Source organism: Scomber japonicus, chromosome 22, assembly GCF_027409825.1.
Source record: "Scomber japonicus isolate fScoJap1 chromosome 22, fScoJap1.pri, whole genome shotgun sequence".
In the NCBI taxonomy this organism is placed as follows: domain Eukaryota; kingdom Metazoa; phylum Chordata; class Actinopteri; order Scombriformes; family Scombridae; genus Scomber; species Scomber japonicus.
In genome coordinates this window covers 5498082-5518231 of record NC_070599.1, presented here as the reverse complement: position 1 = coordinate 5518231, position 20150 = coordinate 5498082, and the positions used below count along the sequence as shown (strand labels likewise).

The window sequence follows — 20150 nt, the reverse complement described above, 5'->3', positions numbered from 1 at the left end:
AATAATGAACACAATATTAACAAATCATGTTAATTTGGTATTAACAAACAGTTGCTTATTTCCACATCTGGTAGTTATGGAGCAACATTTTCATTTATTTGGAATCATGATAATTCTCTGTAGAAATGTAGTTCATCACCATAAAGGACGCTTCTCACATTTCACACTGTCATTTCATATATTATTACAAAAATATGAATTATAGCTGCTTTAAAGTTAATCACCAATGACTTTTTTCTAAATTTAAGCAAGGTGACCACAATATTCCCCTTACCTTAACAAGTTGCTGTGAGTGCATAAGCATACTCATAATTAGTTCCTTTAGTTTCTACTGGCAGATATTTATGGAAAAAACTAAATGAAATTTGTTTGTTGGCTAATACATTCAGTATGAACATGTTGCAACATGGCACATGTGCTCATTAAAAACACTTTCTTATTATTTTCAATCAAAAACATAATCCAAATGGCATCAGTTTAGATTCAAAACATATTCACTGTTGTAAAATAGTACACAATTGTAATTTTTGAGGTACAAGCTCGGGCTGATTTTGGCAGTTTCTACTCCTACAACTGCTCTCTCTGGCACTAATCTGCTAATGCTTCCACAATTTTATAAATTTAGCACTAACCCTTAAATCTGACAGTTTCTTACACCAGCCAGTGTTTCAATACAATACACTCAATTTTTTCTCATGGAGATCTTTTAAAAACCATCCAAACATCTATGTTACACACTTTACTTGAAGTAAATAGTATATTATATTATAGTCATTCCATACGAAGAAGAAACTGATTTTTCACAATCATTTAATAAACACAAGCACTCCAATCCATGGCGACTCTGTAGTTTGGATAAAGCACTTTAATAGCAGATGAATATTAGAAAGAAGACATGACGGTTTATGACAACAGTTAGTGTGTTACTTACAGGAGCAAAATTTGATTCAACACTCAGATTAAACTCAAAATTTGATATATTTTTCTTCAAAAAAAAAAAGAGAAAAGAAAACTGTGGTGCCATTCACTCGACACTACACCTTTAAGATCGCAAAAACAATATCCCTTCCTTAATATTGCAATTAAATAAATATCTAACTCAAGCTAATGTAAGCAGCTGACCCGGGCCTTTTTATCTGATGTAATGTAACCAGAAAATAATCAATCACTCAAACCACATTGATGTTATTATTTTCATACATTTCTTAACTGAGGTTATAGGACAAAACCCCATTTTCCCATCCTCATGCATGCCTGAAGAGTTATACACCATGGCTTGTATACAGACAAAAATATCTGGTATATGTCCAGAATATGTTCACATACACCTTACAGTATGTTAGTTGTTGAGTTGATGGATTTACTGCCCAGAAATCAAGCGAAGCCAATGTACTTCAGCTTAAATGTGTAGCTTTGACTGTACGCAACAATTCTTTCAAACAACAAACATATAAAGAGTTAAATCTCTATCTGAGAAGGTATAACACAGTTATAGTATTGAGTTTTAAATCAAGCAAGACCTCACTTGTTATGCTTAAGTGCTGCTGCAGGTCTGTGAAGCTTAACAAAGTCAGCATGGGCTTTTTTGTCTTGTAACAAAAAATCATGATTTCTCTCAGCTGTGTCTCATGATTGCTTTAATGATCCTTTCCAGAAGTCAAAAATAGCTTATAAAAATAATTTCATTTCTGTTTTGTTGATGTGAGTGCCTGTCACTCTGGCAATGTTGCATGTTTGACACCTTTGAACGCCCTGAAACCCTTCTGCGCTGTATGTTTAGTGAGGGATCTGCAGGGCCCCGCATTCTCCTTTTTTATTCCCCCCTCCCTATCTGTGATTCACTGCTCTGTTGTGGCCCCTTTCCAGCCTTGGCTCCCCTATCTGCACAGATTTACGAGGGGCTTGTGTAAGATATGGGACTGCATTCAAACGTATCAGGGCACGCATGTCAAAAACTACCAAGCCAGTCCTCTCTGATTGAGCTTGAAATTGAAAACAAAAGTGTACGATAAGGTGCTCTGACAGTTTTTGAAGTGAAAGATCAGAGAAGCTCAAGTAGTTTTCTTATCTCTGTCTTTGGCCTTGGCATGCTTCAGTAGTGAACGTGTACGATTCTGCAGTCTCTTCACCATCCTAAAGTAATGGCAAGGGTGTAAAAATGAACTCAGTGCAGGGAAAACAACTTAAGATGATGGAGAGACAGCGAGAGAGAGAGAAGGCAAAAACAAATGATATGTAGACAGATAACATGATAAACCCTCACAAATTGAAAACAAACAAGCTGTGGGTGAAAAACTCAAGATAGAAACAGGGAGATAAGTCAAGATTGACAGAGTAGAAGAAGGCGCACATAAAACAGTCAGAACCACAGAAACCTGGAGGAAGGCCTGCACGAGAATTACAAAAAGCTGTTTTTTTTGTTGTTGTTTTTTTTTTTGCCAGGGAGTATGAAAGCGCCTGGATGGGCGGGTGGGGGTAGATGCAGAAACCACATAGGAGGCGAGGAGCATCAACACAGGCCATGCAAACGCAGCTCCTCCTCCGTAAAGGTTGTCAGTCAAACATTCGGACCACATCGCATACAAAAAGCTATAGATGCTGCCTCAACATCGTGAAAATGTTTCCCGCACGGAGCGCCTCTCCGTTGCATCACAGGCAGATGGCATTGCGTTTTACAGGTGGAAAGTTGGGGTATCATGGCGGTGCATATATAGATATTTCAGATGAGTTGTTGTTTTTTTTCTTTTATGCTTCCTTCCAGACAGGACGGGTGATTATTGAGATGTTGCTTGGCGCCTTTTTCTTTTGGTCTAAAAAAGGCGTGCCCTCTTCTTCATGTCGTTCCTCTTCCAGAGAGCCAGGCGGTCAAACTGATCCAAAGTCATGCCGAACACCCGATGGAAGTCTTCAGGTGATAGATGTCTCTGGAAATGCAAAACACAGCAGAGGAATACTGACTTAGTGCAAAAAGATCAATGTTGTATTAATCTTTAAAGAGACCAGTGGGGACAGTCTCAAACTCTACTTGAACACCACTCATTCAAAACATATTCCCTCATTTGGTTTATTGATGATGGAGATGGAGAGTGCTTGTTCAGCTATGCAATGTCTCCAGGGTGGATGGTTGAAGGGAAGAGAGTCTGACTTCGAGACTGAAGATCAGGTTTCTTGAACCGTCTTCAACCAACAGTCAATGTTTGTGTACTTTGACCATAAAGGTGATCCTTCTCTAACCTAAAGGACGTACTCTTGTAGTATTGTTGACTACAACTATAGTTTCTTCATCCAACTGATGATGGCAGCAGATCAGCAAATTGCTCACATGGTTTGTTTTGGAATGCATTAACAAGCAACTATTTTGTTATTTAGGTGTTATAGGATTTTAAGTAAGCTCCAAAGGGTGCTAATGAGTCGAATACACATTAATGATCTATATATAGTGGGTAATGTTGTCAATGCTGTTTTTTAAGGAAGCAAGCTGGCTAGCTAGTATGGCTAGGTATCAGTACTCAATACCTTTAAGGTATTGACCGAATAAATCGACACCAAGTAGTATAGAAACCTCTCCCGTCAAACGATACCTGCATCGATCCTTTTTGCAACCAGAGCTAGAAAATACAGCTATTTGTATGGACTTGCTCACAGCCAATCAATACAAGCATTCTTTAATTTAGTGCGACATATGATTGGTCCACTGCCACAGCAGCTACAACCTGTTTGTGGTGGTGAAGTCGTGGTGAATTTGAGTTAGGGTGTTTTAACAGTTCAGCCAAGATGCCACCTAAACTATTAGGGTACTTGGATTGGTACTGTTCTTGTAATGTTTTAAATGATACCCAGCCCTACTAGCTAGCTAACCAACAGCACCTATATTGTATGGGCTGATTGATAGTGGATACTGTGTAACTATATAACCTACATAAGTCATTATGGCTAGATAGAGACTTTCAGTTAATGTTTCTTCCTAAGAACATGGTCACACTATTAAGTGGTCAAGCAAAATAAATTGGTGCATCGTCATGAAACAGACAGACTGCAGGAGGCTTTATGTACAGTAGTGATTGCTTGCAGTTTGGCAGTAGCTACAGTACCATTAATCGTGGGTAGTTTCAGTTATGGCAAAATAGGTACAAAGAGGTGAGCTCTAACTGGCATAACTTTGCATTATGACAGGGCATGGTTATATAAAATTGAATGTTACAATACAGCTACTAAATAACATCCTCTACCTTGGACTCCTTATTGCAGTTGGTCAACATTACATATGTATGTGTTACTGCTCACTAAAGTTTAAGTACAGCCTCCATCCACTGATCGTGGCAGTTCCAGAGAAAATAATTGATTTTGGCTTGAATATGCAGTGTGATCAACACCAGCTTTCTCTTTGCTTATATTTGTTGAATTTTCACTAAGCTTCACAGAGATAAACCAAATATTCTACTAAGCCAGACAACATCTGGTTCTTTGGCTCAGTTCATCAGGGTTTTTTTTTTTTACCTGAACCAATGAGATTATTTTAGCCTCCAGCTGAGTTCTGCTGCTAAGAAACATATCTGGCACCTGTCTGCCTAAACCTGGCGTGTAATTTTCCCCGTGATGTGCTAATGAAATCTTCTCAGGAGACTCCAGTGTTTACAGCGAGACAGTAGCCAGGAGATTCCTAAATAACAGCAACAATAGCACACTTTGTCCTAGCAAAGTGTGCAATTAGCAAACCAAAGAACCTTTTGACTGATTGCATATATTACCCACTTCTGTTTTATGGTACATCAATAGCCTGCTTTCAAACTGGACTCCCATATACGTCATTCATCCAATCTTTAGACAATGTTTGTGTTCGCCACATAAACAGATGCTACATTGCCTTCTGTACTGAGGTTTAACACACTAAACTGAAATCTGTGCCTCAGAAGTTTATCCAAACAAAATTGCTCTCCAAAACCAAGCTTGGCTCACGCTGCACATTGCAAACTCCTCTGTAAATGTCAAGAATATACCATGGAACAAAAACATGCATGTTGCTGATTTAGACCCAGAACAAAAGCATAAGCCCATTTATTGTAAAAGTTTGGCCATACTGTGCACAGCAGTTGTGAGTCTCTCCGATGATAGTCATGGTAAATTAGAGGCAGGCTGTTGTTGTGTGATGGCCAATAACCTGGTTTCCATAACAACCTGAGTGAGGAATGCAGAGCGATAGATTTCCACCCTGAGGTAACAACATCCCGATCCTTTTTATTTTTGTACCTGTTATGCTGACAGGATAATAATATGATAGAAAGGGACCTAGTATACCATCTCAATTACCAGGAAAATTAGATTTTCTAAATATGTCACACAGTACAGATATCATTACTTGTACTATTAAATAATTTTTTTCAGATGGTGAAGAACCATAACCGTACCTTCTCAAACCACTACTTCTTATTGTTACAATTTTAACTTTCACAAATCAAAAGGTAAATAAGTAATGTCAAATGGTGTAAAAAGTGGCCTGTTTTACTACAGGAACTTTTCCAAGAACTTTTTGGGAAGAAATTACTTCTCAAACAACGCTGCTTTAAACACTCCTACTGGTCTAATTTGTCTAAACTTCACAATTTGTCAAAGTTACTTTATTTAGCTTACTTTAGTGAGGGACTCCTTCATTCCTACATAACTATTCAGCTGAAATGGCAAAATTATTTTACCAAATGGTCCAATTATATCAGCTTTTGTTTGACCTATTTTATCAACTTTTCATATACATACACATACATGTATGCTTGTTCAATGATCCTAAAGCACACTCAACGATGCCATGCTAAAAATGGTCATGACAACATAAACACTGTCTACCTGATGGGGTTATGAGAGAACTCTGTATAATCCTTTCTTCTTCTATTAAAACTAAAGTTCTTTGGAATAATGTATATTTCTAGTAATTTGGCATGAGAATGGTTGAATTTAAAGATATAAATACATGAAAAATATCAGACAACTCTTAATACTGAATGGTCTGTGTGAACTATCTTAGAACAGATTGAACTGCTCATATTACTGATTTACCAAACTCCATATGAGTTTGAACATGTCCTAAAATAATTTGTTATGAGATGTATTAACATCACATCTACAGATTGCTGTTTGTTGCATGCTCTTCACAGTAAATTACAAGCTGCTTCTATCAACAGACTTTTTGTCTGCAGGATGATGACAACACTGCTGGCATGTAAAGTGATGAGCAGATACTATAATAGAAGAAGCATGACACATACACACCCACGCTGTGCAGATACAGAGAGGGGAAGGACACATTTCACCACATTGTAACTCATTCTGAGGACAGATCCAGGCTATGGTATCCATCCTACTTGTATCCATCTTTTAACAAAGTGAATATGCACACTTCACTAAAATGTCCAACTATTCCTATAAGTTTTGCTTCTGTACTTTGAACAGCTACAGGTCAAAAATATCATATTTGGTTGAACCGCCTCATGGAAAAGGGTTCGGTCTTGGCTCTGAGTTTGAGTTCTGATACCGAGTTTAGCTGCTGATTAGTTTGGGTAAACCAACAGCACTTTGGGGTTAAGGTTCAGGAGCAGTGGTGGGTTAAAGAGAGGTTGAAATATTTCTTCAGCATTGACACGAATGACCGTACGACTGCAGTCTAGTGCTGTCAACCACAGAGGGGATCTCTTGCGTCAGTAACACCTCCACATCCCGACGATCCGACTCCTCTTGGGACGATATTCCCATAATCAAAATGCTCACAGGGAGTTCTCATGTTAAGGTTACAGAAGGTTTAAATGTTTTAAGGAGGGGGGGTGTTTTTGAAAGGAAAAAGTTCATGAAACCTCTTCTGGGGACATCAGAGCTACACCACAAGACTAACCAGAATTTGTGGTAAAGTTCTGAAATGGGATTTTTATCCGATGTGGAAGTTTATTTAAGATGACTAAAACATTTGCTGTTTTCAAGTGAGCAATGTTAATGAGAGCTCTGAATCTGTAAATGGGTAGTTACAGAAAAACAGCTGCAGGAAATTAGTTATTACAGGACATTAAGTCCAATTAGGCTTAATTTCTTCATTATAAGGCATACATGTGGGTTAAACTTGCTGTGACCCTTAGAAAGTGCTAGTAATGTAATACAACTTAAGAACCTAAAACCAACAGGACTGCCAATTATATTCACATTTTCAATAAAATCTGACAATTTATTCACTTTAATTTGCACAAAGTACAGCTCGAACTTAAGCATTTTTCTTGCAGTAAAGTGTGCCACAAGACCAAAAGTATGTGGACACCCGAATATTACACCCATATGTGATTGTTGAACATCTCTTTCCAAAACCATGGGCATTAATCTGCTGCTATAATGGTCTCCACTCTTCTGGGAAATCCTTCAACTAGATTTTGGAACTTGCCTGCAGAGATTTGCTCCCATTCAGGCACAAGAGCATTAGTGCGGTCGGGCATTCGCCGACTGTGAGCCAAGCTTTATTGCCCGAAGGTGTTGGAAAGGGTTGAGGTCAGGGCTTTTGTGCAGGCCAGTTCTTCCACACCAAACTGGGAAAAAAACATTTCTCTATGGAGCTGGCTTTGTTCACATGGGCATTGTCATGTTGATACAAGAAAGGGACTTCCCAATCCGTTGCCTTAGATTTCCACTAAATGAAACTAATGGTTTCAATATGCTAAAAACAAACTAGGTCATAGAAGGTTGTCTGACAGTGTTTATACCAGTTTATACCTGTTTGTAATGGCTATACTCAAGGTGGGAGTAAAAATGATCAAAAACATGCCAGTGGCACCTCACACCTTGTAAATATTATTAAAGAATGCAATGTGAGCCTACAGGGCATTGATACCTGCTGTCAACCTAATGTTAGTAATACTAATCACCGCCTACTGACAGTTTATTGTTGCTGACGTGGCAGCAGACAAAAGTGAAATATAATGTAAAGTGAAACTTTTTTTATTCTAAACCAATTCTTATAAAGGTATTTCTGTTTCTATATAGGAATCAAATTGAAGATGCATACACACAGGGCTGTAGCCAAGGTTTAGAAATACTGAGGTCCAAATTCTCCCATTTTTTCCCTATGTTTATTTATTCAGTCAACTGAGCAATTGGATTTTCTGCTGATTTTATCCTCCAAAATGGTGGTCTGAATGCAATTTCAAAGCCAGATATATAATTCTGATGGTGAAATACTAAATCCATTTATGTATTTTCATTTTTTCATCATTTTGCAGAAAGAAAAAAGTAGCAAAATGTCAGATCTTTTGTGTAAAATCGAGGACATGATGGATCCTGATGTCCTCAGTGGCCCTGAATGCATTATACCACCACCAAGATACCAACATTTTGTAACTTTCCTCTTAATTTCTAATATAATCATATATTTCTTTCTAAGATTGAAGCATACTGAGGCATTTAGAGGTCTAGGCTCATATCATGAAAGACAAATGACAGAAAACAAACTCCTGCCCATATACATTTGGCCATAATGTACATATATATTTAATACAAAACAGAAAATAAACTTTTATCCACCTTTACAGAAATTGGAGGTGGCATTTCTTTAAGCTTAGGCTTATACAGTAGCTTCCTTGCTGCCTTACCCACACTGCACACTTCTGACTTTCTAACTTATAACTAAGCTGTGCATTCTCATCCTTATTTTTAATGACCTGTGGATTGAAGAGAGGAAATGACAGAGCAGGGAGAGGAAGATTAGAGCTCACCTCCAGTCTGGTACGATCTATGTCTCTGGGAAGCTTCACTTTCACTCTATGCGTCACTGCCAGCATTTCATAGGGGTAGACCTGGCAAGCACACAAGTAAGCATTGTAGGAGATTTATTAGGGAACACAATTATAATCCAGTGTTCATATAATGCTACCAAGAATATTATTTCTAAGTATTAACAAATGAGGGAAATCTTACCTTGTACTCTGAGAAGGAAAGGAAAGAGAGAGAGAGAGAGAGAATTAACATGGTGGAACAATGAGATTTTATTTGAATTGTAGGCCTATTATGATACAGCCTGAAAATAAATTACAACTAGTGGACTCAACTCTACTTAGAAATATTGGGTTTCAAAAGGCGTCAAAAGCATTATAAAAGGTTGTTCTGCGCGCACACACACACACACACACACACACACACACTCACACACATAAACACACTTTGTTACGAGTTTGGCAACTTACTCTTTGCCCAAGATACAACCGGGACTGTACACACACTCACACAAACACACACACACATGCACACTTATAAACACACATCAATAATTCTGCAGCTGGAAAAATTACATCATCGCTCCACACTGTTACCTCCACTGACTGATCTAGAGCCAGAGCTGCAGGGCTCCAAATGCATGGGAACAATGTAATAAGGGATTGTAAACTGACCTTAGATCTGTACTTAAAAGGAAAGATGATGTGGCCTTTTTGCATATTATCATTTAAAATGTTAGCTAATACTTTTATCTGGAGGTGGGGATTGAATCTGTGACCTTTCCATTAATACTGCACATAGATGTACACACACACACACACACACATGTTGGCTCTGTATTACAGGATTTATAATGAAACAATAGAGTTGCAAAGTGGAATGAGTTCTTCAGAAGTAAAAGTCCTGTTTATTGTCTTTAAAGTAGCTAAGAGTTTGGCTTGAATGGACACAAAACTCAACTGGTCTAATTATCTGGACAGTTGCCATGCAACTATATTATGTGGTTCTCATAGGAACAAGTACATAAAAACTACATTGTAGACATGTTAATTAAATCTCTTTTCTGTTTTTAGTGTCCAACTTAATCATAGTCATCCTATTTCGCAATCTAAAATAATGTTGGAATGATTTTTAAATGATTTAATCTACACATTCTTTTGGAATTGAAAGAAAGAAAAAGGGTCTTTGGAATTCTATCGGGAAGGCTTAAACGCCGATGAAAGACGGTGAGCATTTAGCTAACTAACAGGGAGCTTAATCAGAAGCTTAAAATTACACAATGCAGAAAGGGGATAAAGCATTCAATCTAATTAACTTGGTTCACGTTCAAATTCTGGATCAATCTTTTGCACAATTCAACAACTAATGTGTTGTGTTTGGTTCTAAATGAAGTGAATTTACCACAGCTCATACTGGGGAAGTAGTGGGCAAGAAGATCTCCAGAACACCTGATACTCAAACTTTTACTTTATGACTATGATGTTATACTGCAGATTTAAGGGTTAACATACACTTAAATTAATAAATTAATCATGTGTCAGAAGTACTTTGCAGTTAGAGTCTGCATGAGGTCACAAAGCTGTATGTAATTTCAGCATTTAGCTGATGCACGAATGAGCAATGCAACAATGGAATAGGCTTGTAAACAACTTACATTAGCAAGACCAAAATAAAGAGCTAAGGATTAACAGCCCCACTCTCACCTCTCATGCCTCCCCAGCTCTGGGAGTCTGGGTCCACTTCATCCTCCACCATCTCAGCAGCCTGCAGGAACACACATATACACCTTTTAGACCACAATTCAGGCCAGAACATTGCTGCTTTTCATCAAAGCCTTGTTTCATTTGAAAGCTTTTTAGTCACCGCGTTTGTACTTAATTTGCTCACATTCCTTCAGGGTGACCGACAGGAAGTGAGTGTCACACATACCTCTGACCGTGAGCTTACATCATCTAGTTTGGAAAGACTAAAAGGCAACCGAGAAAAGAAGGAAGCAATCTGTTGGAAAGCGTTTTCCGTCTGCTAATGGAAATTCATAATCTAGGTTGAAAGAAACACGCTCACTAGAAACTGCAGCTAACAAGCTAACGACTAACATTTTGTTAGTAGTGACGTTGAAGAAGAATAAGGAGACACAATATTTAGAATCTAAACTTACATTTTAAGTAAGTTTTACAAGCTGTTCAAGATGCACTGACTAGCTAAGAAGATAGCTAGCCTGTAAATCGATGTACACTTTTTCCCTGCTGGATATTTATTTAGTAGCTAGTTGAATAAGCCAAGGTGGAATACTACACACGTAACCATGCTTATAGATAAGAAGTAGACATTACGTAGAAAGCTAATATGGATTGTGGTTCTTGAGACTCTTGTGTCACGACTGTTTTCTGGCTTTTCGGTCAGTATCACTATAAGGCATTATGGTAATAAAGCATAAATGATGGCAGCATGGCTATGTCAGTGACTCAACCACCTTGGTCTGTCAATAGTCACTATTTGGTACACTGTCATTGCTATTGGGCACATTGTCATTGAACTTACAGATATTTGTGGTTCCCAGCAGATCATTTTCTAATGACTAGGTGAAACCCTGACCTTTTCTCCAGCATCAGAATGACGTTCAAATTTTTAGTTTTTGGTGTAATATCTCAAAAATTATTGGATGGATTGGCACAAAAGTTGGTAGACATTCTTTGTTCTCAACACTTTGTGGTCTCCTGATATTTCATGTTGTGTCACTGTTATGTGCTGTAGTGTGTTTGCTTTGTGTCTGGTGTTGTTTTTTTTCCACTTTCTCTTGCCAGGTACTGCCCTCCTCCTCCCTCAGCTGATCGCCACAGCTGTACCCCAATGCAATCAGCCCCAGTATAAAGGCACCAGCTTCTCCTTTCTCTGGGCCAGCGGGCCATCCGGCAGTGCAGTTGTTGTTGCCTTGTGTGTGACTCTGTGTTAGTGACTTGTAGTGGTGCTGTTAGTTAAATTTAACTGACCGACTTCCTTATTTTAAGTGAAGGTTTTCTGTTTATTGTTCTGATTTCTTAAATAAATCTTTGGTTTTGCCTTCATACTTCAGTTGTCCTCTTGTTTCTGTTATTGGTAAAAACCAATTGTTACTTCCCTCCCCCCTAGATATTTTGGGTCTTAACAGTCAAAATCAGGGTACAAGCTTCATTATAAGATGCATTTTGTTTAATTGTAATGATTAAATGTAAGCATACTAATATACTAGTGTAATATGAACCTGGGAAACGATACAGTCTAAACATAATTTTGGGCATATCAGCATTTAGCCTCAAAGGGCTGCTAGCTTGGCTATAGACTCAGTCTTGAAAGAGAACACATGGCATTCAATTTATGCACTTTTTTATACCATAGCAGAATAAAACAAAACATCCAAGTAAGTGCGATCAAATTTTACTTTAAATGGAGATTGAGCACTACTGTATATCATTCTATATGTATGCAATGTGCTTGCACCAAAATGTATTGTATATTTTAAGTATAATGTTACATAGCTCCACAGTTAATAGAAAACAATATATCTCCCTTCATTCTGCTTCCAACACACTGAATCCACATTGTCAACAACACTAACCAGTCATGTCAGCAAGTGAAAAATAGTTCAATATCTTTTGTGCCATGAATCCGTCATGGCTCCTGAGCTTTCATTTCCTTCTCTGTTCTGTTTTGTCTGCCTGTCCTCTATCCATCAACAAACTCAGAGGGAGAGCAGCAACGTCACATCAGTGGATGATAGACTAAATACCCCCAACGTCCTCATAATAAACTGGAGCCCTGCCTGTGTGGAGTGAATGGTACCGACCGACCTCTGTGTAATGTGATACCAAAACTGTGAGAGAAAAGCTCATTGAAGTTGATTTTTAAAACTGTAGAAAACACTTAAATGGTCTTAAATGCTGCTCTGAAACTTCCTGTGTTGATTAGTGTGGGTGGGAGGTTGTGTGGGGGAGGGAAGTGTTGATTTGATAAAACCCATGGTGTAAACACATGAAGTTAAAGGCCTGTTAGATCAGTGTTTTTCAATTCTGGTCCTGGGGCACCCTTGTCCTGCATGTTTTAGATGTTTCCCTTTTCTAACACACCTGATTCAAATGATCAGCTTGTCAGCAACCTCTGTAGAAGCCTGATGATGACCCATTCATTTCAATCAGGTGTGTTGGAAAAGGGAAACATCTAAAACATGCAGGATCAGGACTGAAAAACAATGGTTGGACCACAGTGGGTGATAAAGCTGGAATAAGAAACAGCACCACCCAGTGGCCCAAATGTAACAGCAGTCAGCTCCAACCAACACCTCCGTCAAGGCCTTTTCTTTCTTTGATCAAGTAGCAAACCCAGAGAGCCAGACCGACTTCCTTCTTGTCTTACAGTTTGCACTTAGAGTTTTCCTGTGCAATGGGGTACTATTATCATTTCATGTGAAGTCAATTTTGGTTTTAGTTCCAAACAGAATGGTAGCTAATCTGGCTAAACTGTTTCTTTACAACTCATATGACCACCAGTTGAACCTATTTTTAGCTAAATTGCCATTCCGAGATCTCACCACTTACTTACTTTAGTGAGTCAGTGTTACCTTGCCTTACCCAGTCAATGACAGAACAACTGTCGATAGCTACGGAAATTGGGATTTGGGTATTTTTCCTCTTCTTCCCCTTCCTTGCAAATTCTCGTTTTTTTATGCTGCCTTGTTTGTCGAATAATTAGTCATATAGAGTCCCTTTACTGTCCCTTCTTTGGTTTAACAATATTTAAAGCTAACAGGTGTTGATTTTTTGATGTAGAAACATTGACATTATTATGATTGCATAGAGGGGCTTTATTTGAGTAATTTCTCAATTTCATATTTAAATTACTTGATTATCACTAAAACATTCTTCTGCTTCTCCGTCTACTTTTTTCACTACCCTACTGGAAACTTTGGAATACTTTTTTATGAATTTTTAATACTTATTATACCCATTTTGTACTCTAGTTTTGACCAAAGCGACCAAATTTGGCAGCTCACCTTATAGATTCCATTCCTTCCATAGCCAGGTAAGGATGCAGACTTACTGTAGGGGAAATCTGAAGAGAGACCAGACATTCATGTTCATTTTACACTCTAGTTTTTGGTCCAATATCTGTGTTGTTTATTTCATGTCACTCACACCAGAGTGAGCTTGTGATTGGCTACTCACTTGGCTGGGAGGTGTCAGTGGGCAGACTGCAGGTTGACTTGCAGGGGTCAAGGTCTTCTGGACCCATATGTCCATCGATCTCACTCTTCAAGATCATCCAACTGGTCCTCTGTAGAGAAAGACGGAAGGACAGAAAGAGAGACAGAGACAGGAAGATGGACAGAAGTGATGGATGATGGAAAAGAATGAGTTAGTGAATTAGTAAATGGATGTATCTGTAGAGTATTAAATGTGACTTGAAAAAAGACAGATATGGACAGACAGATAGACACTTTTGTGTAAACACATACACTCACACCCACCTTGCTATCGTCCCCATCCTGCCAGGATGTTCTAGAAGCTGTAAAACAGTCAGATGTTACAGGATGTCATAGTTAATGTGCTGGATCATCTGCCTCTAAGCTCCAGTGTACTGCACTATTAACTCTAGAGTAAATCACCCGTGGACCATGACATCATCAGCTGTAGACAGCACCTACAGTAAGCTCCACATGCATTGTGTAACTGTACAGTAAAACAGGGTGGATAGCAACCACCAACATTTGTATCAACATTGTTTTTAAAGGGATACACCAACATTTTGGGAGTTTGGCCCATTGGTCATCTGAGCAACTACAGCCCTGATTACCATGATATTTGATATGGATACTCATCATTGCCGTTTTTGACCCCTTGATCTTTCATTTAGTGTCACCATCTGGTGAAAACCTCCCTTTAACTAACACTTTTCTCCATGACAAGCTGTGTTATGGTATTGAGGTGTGAGCAATTTGGAACTCAGGAAATTACATTTTTATAGACCAAAGATTACTCTATTATCAGCAGAATAATCAATAATGAAAATAATCATTAGTTGCAGCCCTACTACACAACTGCTATGTAGTCCAATGTAAATACAGTAAAATAAACTGAGGATAGGTTATGGACACCTGAATTGGGCAGAAATGTTTGGATATACAAATTTAACATGTTTAAATGTGTTTTATATTAACATTGTGTTTTAACCAATCATGCGTACAGATTAGTAATATGGTCACAATACAAAAAGCAAATATAAAAGACCAACATTATGTCTTTAGGTGGCAATATTGATTACCTTCCTTCCTGCTTCATTTTCTCACTTTTTGAATAATTAATAACTAACTGTGATCACTTAACATACTGCATTTTAATGCATTTGCATGTACATCAGGCATAGGTAGCTAGATGACTTTTAATGGACAAACCCAAAACATAAGTGATGCCCTTTTAAAGGCTCTACTACTTAACACAGGTCCAAGGTTCAACAGTGTAGGAGCAATGTCTGTGAAGATTCTCAGAAAAACTCTTTCGAGGACAACACCATACATATTTTGGATAGAGAGGACAGATGGTTTGAAAGAGGAGTGATGGAGGCGATCGACGTCAAAGTAGAAAAAAACATCCCTCAACAAAGGAGGAAAGGCTACCACACCCCTTATGCCCCACCTACAATACTGTCCTTTGATCCCTTCCCAGGAAGCTCACCAACCATTCACATTTGAGCTCATGTAACAACTCTGAGTGTCATTTACACTTAACCTCAGCTGATTCCAACAACTCTAATGACTGTCATTACAACAGCCAGGAACACTAATGAACCAGGTGACAATGATAACTGTCCCACAGAGGTTAAAAACCTGGGACTCCCCAACAATCAGTTAGAACTAAAGAGGTCCATTGGATGAGTGGTTATGATATAGGTGATAGAGCTCCTTAAACTCCTATTTCCACGCAATCTGGTTGAACCCTTTCATGTGATTGACTGTGTTTCTTCAGAAATGCAACATGTAGCTGGAGTGAAACTATAGTGAAAACCACACACCACATTTCAGACACACAAACAATGGAGTAACAGTGATCAAAACAGTGACTGGCACAACACTAATGCCACCATACAAAGTGATGCATGTACCCAACCATTCACAGTGAACAAACAGTCACCACTAAAACCAACAAATGAGCTGGTGAGATGAGTGCAGACATGCATGAACAGGCTGAGCAAATTAACACCCAAAGGACTCAATCCCAATCAACTTCACTCCTAAATATGTTGTATTGTCAAAATACGGTTCTTTATGTCTACATCAAAATGTGGCCATTGTTTGAGTAAAACCCAATTAAGCAAACATTTCTTCTAAAATTTAAAATGTTATTAAAGCAATATTATATTATTAATATTTTCCCTGTCTTTTCTCTAGTTATTTTTAAATCTAAATCTACGAACTAAATCTAGGTATGGCAGGCTTCTGTAAAAAACCTCCTGTGACATCACTGATTAGAGAATAACTAGAAATGCAACCTAATTAAATGTTTCAGCCAGTAGAGAGCAGTACATCAGCCTTTCAAACCTACAGGAGGATTATATGCATGCGAGTGGCTCCAAATGGCAGTGGGAAGCTATTCTAGGTAATGACTACCAAAACATTTTGAGTGGATTAGTTAGAAATGAGCATGGAAACTTAAACTGAGAAATTCTACTGTTAACTTCATGATCGTCAGTATAGAAAATAAAATTTGAGGTAACTTTCCACAGATGTAGTAAGGTCTCAGTATGCTTCTCACAAAGTGCTAAATGTTAGGGGCACTCAATCACAATATCCAACCTTGATAGATTTTGCATTTGTCTATTATGTTGATTTATAGCCCTGAATGGGTGCAGAACTCTTTTCTAGTCCAATGCATGTATATCCATTGGGTCTACTAGACCAGTGCAGGCCCAAGTTAAAAGAAGAAGAGCTGGGATATACAGATGATGAGATGACTGACAGGCGACATGCAACACATCGTGCAGAGACCAGACCAGAGAAGGTAGTGTTAAAGAGGACTATACCATGCTGTCTGTAGATGGGGGGTTTTCTATAGATATTATCTTTGACCATAGTCTCTGGAGATGGGAACAGACGCAGAGGAAAGAAAATGGAAGAAGCCAACATGAGAGGGAGAGAAAGAAAGAGAGAGAATGGAGAAAAAGAAACATGAGTTAGCAGTTACTGGGGGATGGGATATTTTGAAGAAGCAAAGGGGGCGCAGCATAGCTCGATTCAACACAAGACATTTGTCATTTTTATAATGGCACATCAAAAAATCAGCACTTTTTGTATTATTCATGCAACATATTAAAAATAAGTCAATTTATTGGTCTTTGTTGAAGGGGAATGGGAGGTTATTTGATGCAGTTCAATTCATCGACACGCAAAGAATAATATATGAAACAACATATGTTTCCCAGGCATCAAACAGTCCAATTATATTAGCAAATCTTTTAAGAATTTCAAAGGATGTAATAATTGTAAAACCATTCAAAAAGGGGCATCTTAATTAGTAATATAAACATCACAACAATAAAGTTAAAAGTTAAAAGTTAATTTAGGTCATGTTGCGTTAACTGGAATACTAGATTAAGTTCCTCTGGAGGATAATGGAGATAGTATGTTCTTCCATAAGGCTGATCTAATCCATTTTAGTGTCAGTGGACCCAGACAGGCCCCTGACAGAGATGCTTAGTAACAACTGTCACAAATTAAGCCACAGCAGAAACATGACTCACAATAAAACAACATATGTGGGTCATTTATCTGGCTTGTTTCAGTGCCTGCCAGCATCTGAAACAATATCCATATAAAAGCAATAAGGACGAAGACTATGAAAGCCATTAAGTGGATAATCGTTGGCTGTTTTTTCCACTTAACTTGGTTCCAACATGGGAGGTTTTCTTTTTCCTCTGCATGACTGACAGTGCAATAGTCAATGAGAACAATATGTTACATCAAATGGATTTTCCTCTGTGAGAGACTCAAAGTAATGAAAGATACACTGTTTAACATCAATTCCTGTCCAAAAGTATTGTAAATTCTATTATAAGTGATGCAATCTCATGTCAGATCATTGATGTGTCAGATAGCAATTGCTTTAAAATTAGCAAACAGTAGGGACACCAGGAATTAAAGTGCCTGAGAGATCGAAAGAACCACAACCTGGAGGCAAGACATTGACACTACAAAGTACAAAGTGAAGACACTGGGCCTCATGCAAGAACCAACCATATGAACAGGTTAATAAAAATTATATTATAAATATATATACAAGCAAGCAGACCTTTACAAAAAGAGAGGTGTAGAACAAGAATATAAACTTGTTTTTGCATGAGGCCCACTCTAACCAATTTGGTATTAATAATCCAACATATGTTGTTAACTTCACAAGACTTATTGGCATATACCTGTGCAGGAAGAGGCCCAATTCCCTGGAAAATAAAAGTATTACTTGGTCAAAACTAACAATAACTTAACACCAACCAAAAACCTTGCACTGGTTGGCCTCCAGGTATTGAAGAAGTTTTGTTGCAGGGATATAAAAGTCTACACCTACTAACATTGTTGGGTGGATCAAAAGTACAACAGAAACTTTCAACCATTGGAAGGTCAATGAAACAATGCTTTTCAGCTGGGGGTTAAGAAAGTGGTTGGTAAACCAACCTAAATATCAAATACTGTAGACACATTTCTACAAGCAATTCTTGCTACTATGAGTGCAATAACAGTTTTGTAAAGCTTATTTTGTTTTTGTAATGTCATGATTTGGCAGCTTACCTGGTATTTCACCTTCACGCCACGTATCACAGCCTTGTCTATAGAATGTGTAGGGAAGATTAAAAGTTAAGCTGCGAGCCAAGCGGTGCGGTTATGGCCTACCTGGTATGTGGAAATGTCGAGGAGCAGCCACGTATGTAGAAGCAGAGGAGGGGGATTTGCCATCAGAGTAGGTGGATAAGCTTGGGGTACTCCGACCACTTTCACTACCTTCAGTTGGGGACGCAGTTGGGTGAGCAATGGAAATGAAATCAAAAGGGGAAGGGTTTGGGAGGAAAAAAAGGGTGTTGGGGAGCAAAAGGGTAGTGTTATGGTAGGTATATTGATAAAGCTCAAATATAAAGGTTTGATTGTGACATTTATGCAGGTGACTTGATGACCCAGCCATTTACTGTATATATTTGCTGTACTGAAACTATATCTTGAGTTTTTGGTGGAATGTAATGGTTACAACCCACTTATTAAAGTGATGAGACACAAAACTCATCCTGATAGACTTTTGGATGGTACCAAATCTCATTTTCCCCAAAAACTTGCTCTAGATCCTTTACCACACTCTCCAGTGAGTTGTAATCTCGCCTGCTTGTCCTAGGTTTGCCATAGGATCTCCCAGTCTGTTACATGTGAAACACCTCCATACAAAAGCATCCAAGGTACTTGAACCATCTGACCTTCTGACTCCTCTCACTGCAAACATTGCATGAGACCAGCCGTCCTTCACAGAAACCTTACCAAAGTGTCCATCCACTTTTAATCAGTTTAACCCAAAGCCTATGACTACTGTTCAGCATAAGAATGAAGACCCACCCATAAATTGATAGCTTTGCTTTGTAGCGAAGGTTTTTGTTCATCACCATTACCCACTGTAAAGCCTGGAATACCGCTGCAGGTGCTCCTAACTTGCAGTCAATGTCACAAACTGGTGATGTCCTCACTTGTGTAGAAGAACCCATGATAGAGAGTACCTTAAGTCCTGCACTTTGGGCAACTGTCACTGCCACCTGGACTGACCATTCCACCCTTTCGCATGACAGACATGGAGATGCTGATCTTGATAGTATAACACTTAGAGTTTACCACTGATTAAGCTAAAAGGACAACATCCCACATTTACCAACCTTTATCAGTCAAAGGTTGCTCAACATAGCCAAATTTGGTGGCAAAGTACATCATACAGCTGCTTTATTTTCTTCCTGTGCCTGCATGGGTTTCCTCCAGGCCCTACAGTTTCCTCCCACAGTCCAAAGACATGCATGTTATGTTAACTGGAGATTCTAAATTGCCCATAGGTGTAAATGTTATCTTTATTAGAGTGGCAACTAGTCACTATGCAGGATAAGTAGATGTGCTTCGCATAAAAAAGTGCTTTACACTTTAGACACTGAAATGGTTCATTCAGTTCTTGAAATCCATCCAATATTCACACCTAGGCACATCTGGCAAGTGGAAGTACAGGCTGTAGAACTGTTGATGTTGGATACAACTATTGGAGATGAGTTGGTATTGTTCTAAACAGCTCTTTTCTGGAAAGGATGGTCTTGGAGACTTTGCCCTCATCACTTACTAACTAAAGGTACAAAATCCCAATAATAATAATAATCAATAATAG

At 38.4% G+C, this 20150-nt stretch overlaps 1 protein-coding gene across 1 annotated transcript in view; it reads right to left on the bottom strand.

Moving 5' to 3' along the window:
- Positions 1-1819: 1819 nt before the first annotated feature.
- ablim2 (actin binding LIM protein family, member 2) overlaps positions 1820-20150 on the bottom strand; it is a 70280-nt gene continuing 51949 nt past the window's right edge. Inside the window, exons 14-22 of the mRNA XM_053343003.1 lie at positions 18644-18751; positions 16783-16836; positions 14234-14271; positions 13932-14040; positions 13760-13818; positions 10437-10497; positions 8938-8945; positions 8736-8816; positions 1820-2924 (exon numbers count right to left, since the gene is read on the bottom strand). Of these exons, the coding sequence (XP_053198978.1) occupies positions 2811-2924; positions 8736-8816; positions 8938-8945; positions 10437-10497; positions 13760-13818; positions 13932-14040; positions 14234-14271; positions 16783-16836; positions 18644-18751 (632 nt within the window). The 3' untranslated portion in view covers positions 1820-2810. The remainder of the gene's footprint in view (positions 2925-8735; positions 8817-8937; positions 8946-10436; positions 10498-13759; positions 13819-13931; positions 14041-14233; positions 14272-16782; positions 16837-18643; positions 18752-20150) is intronic.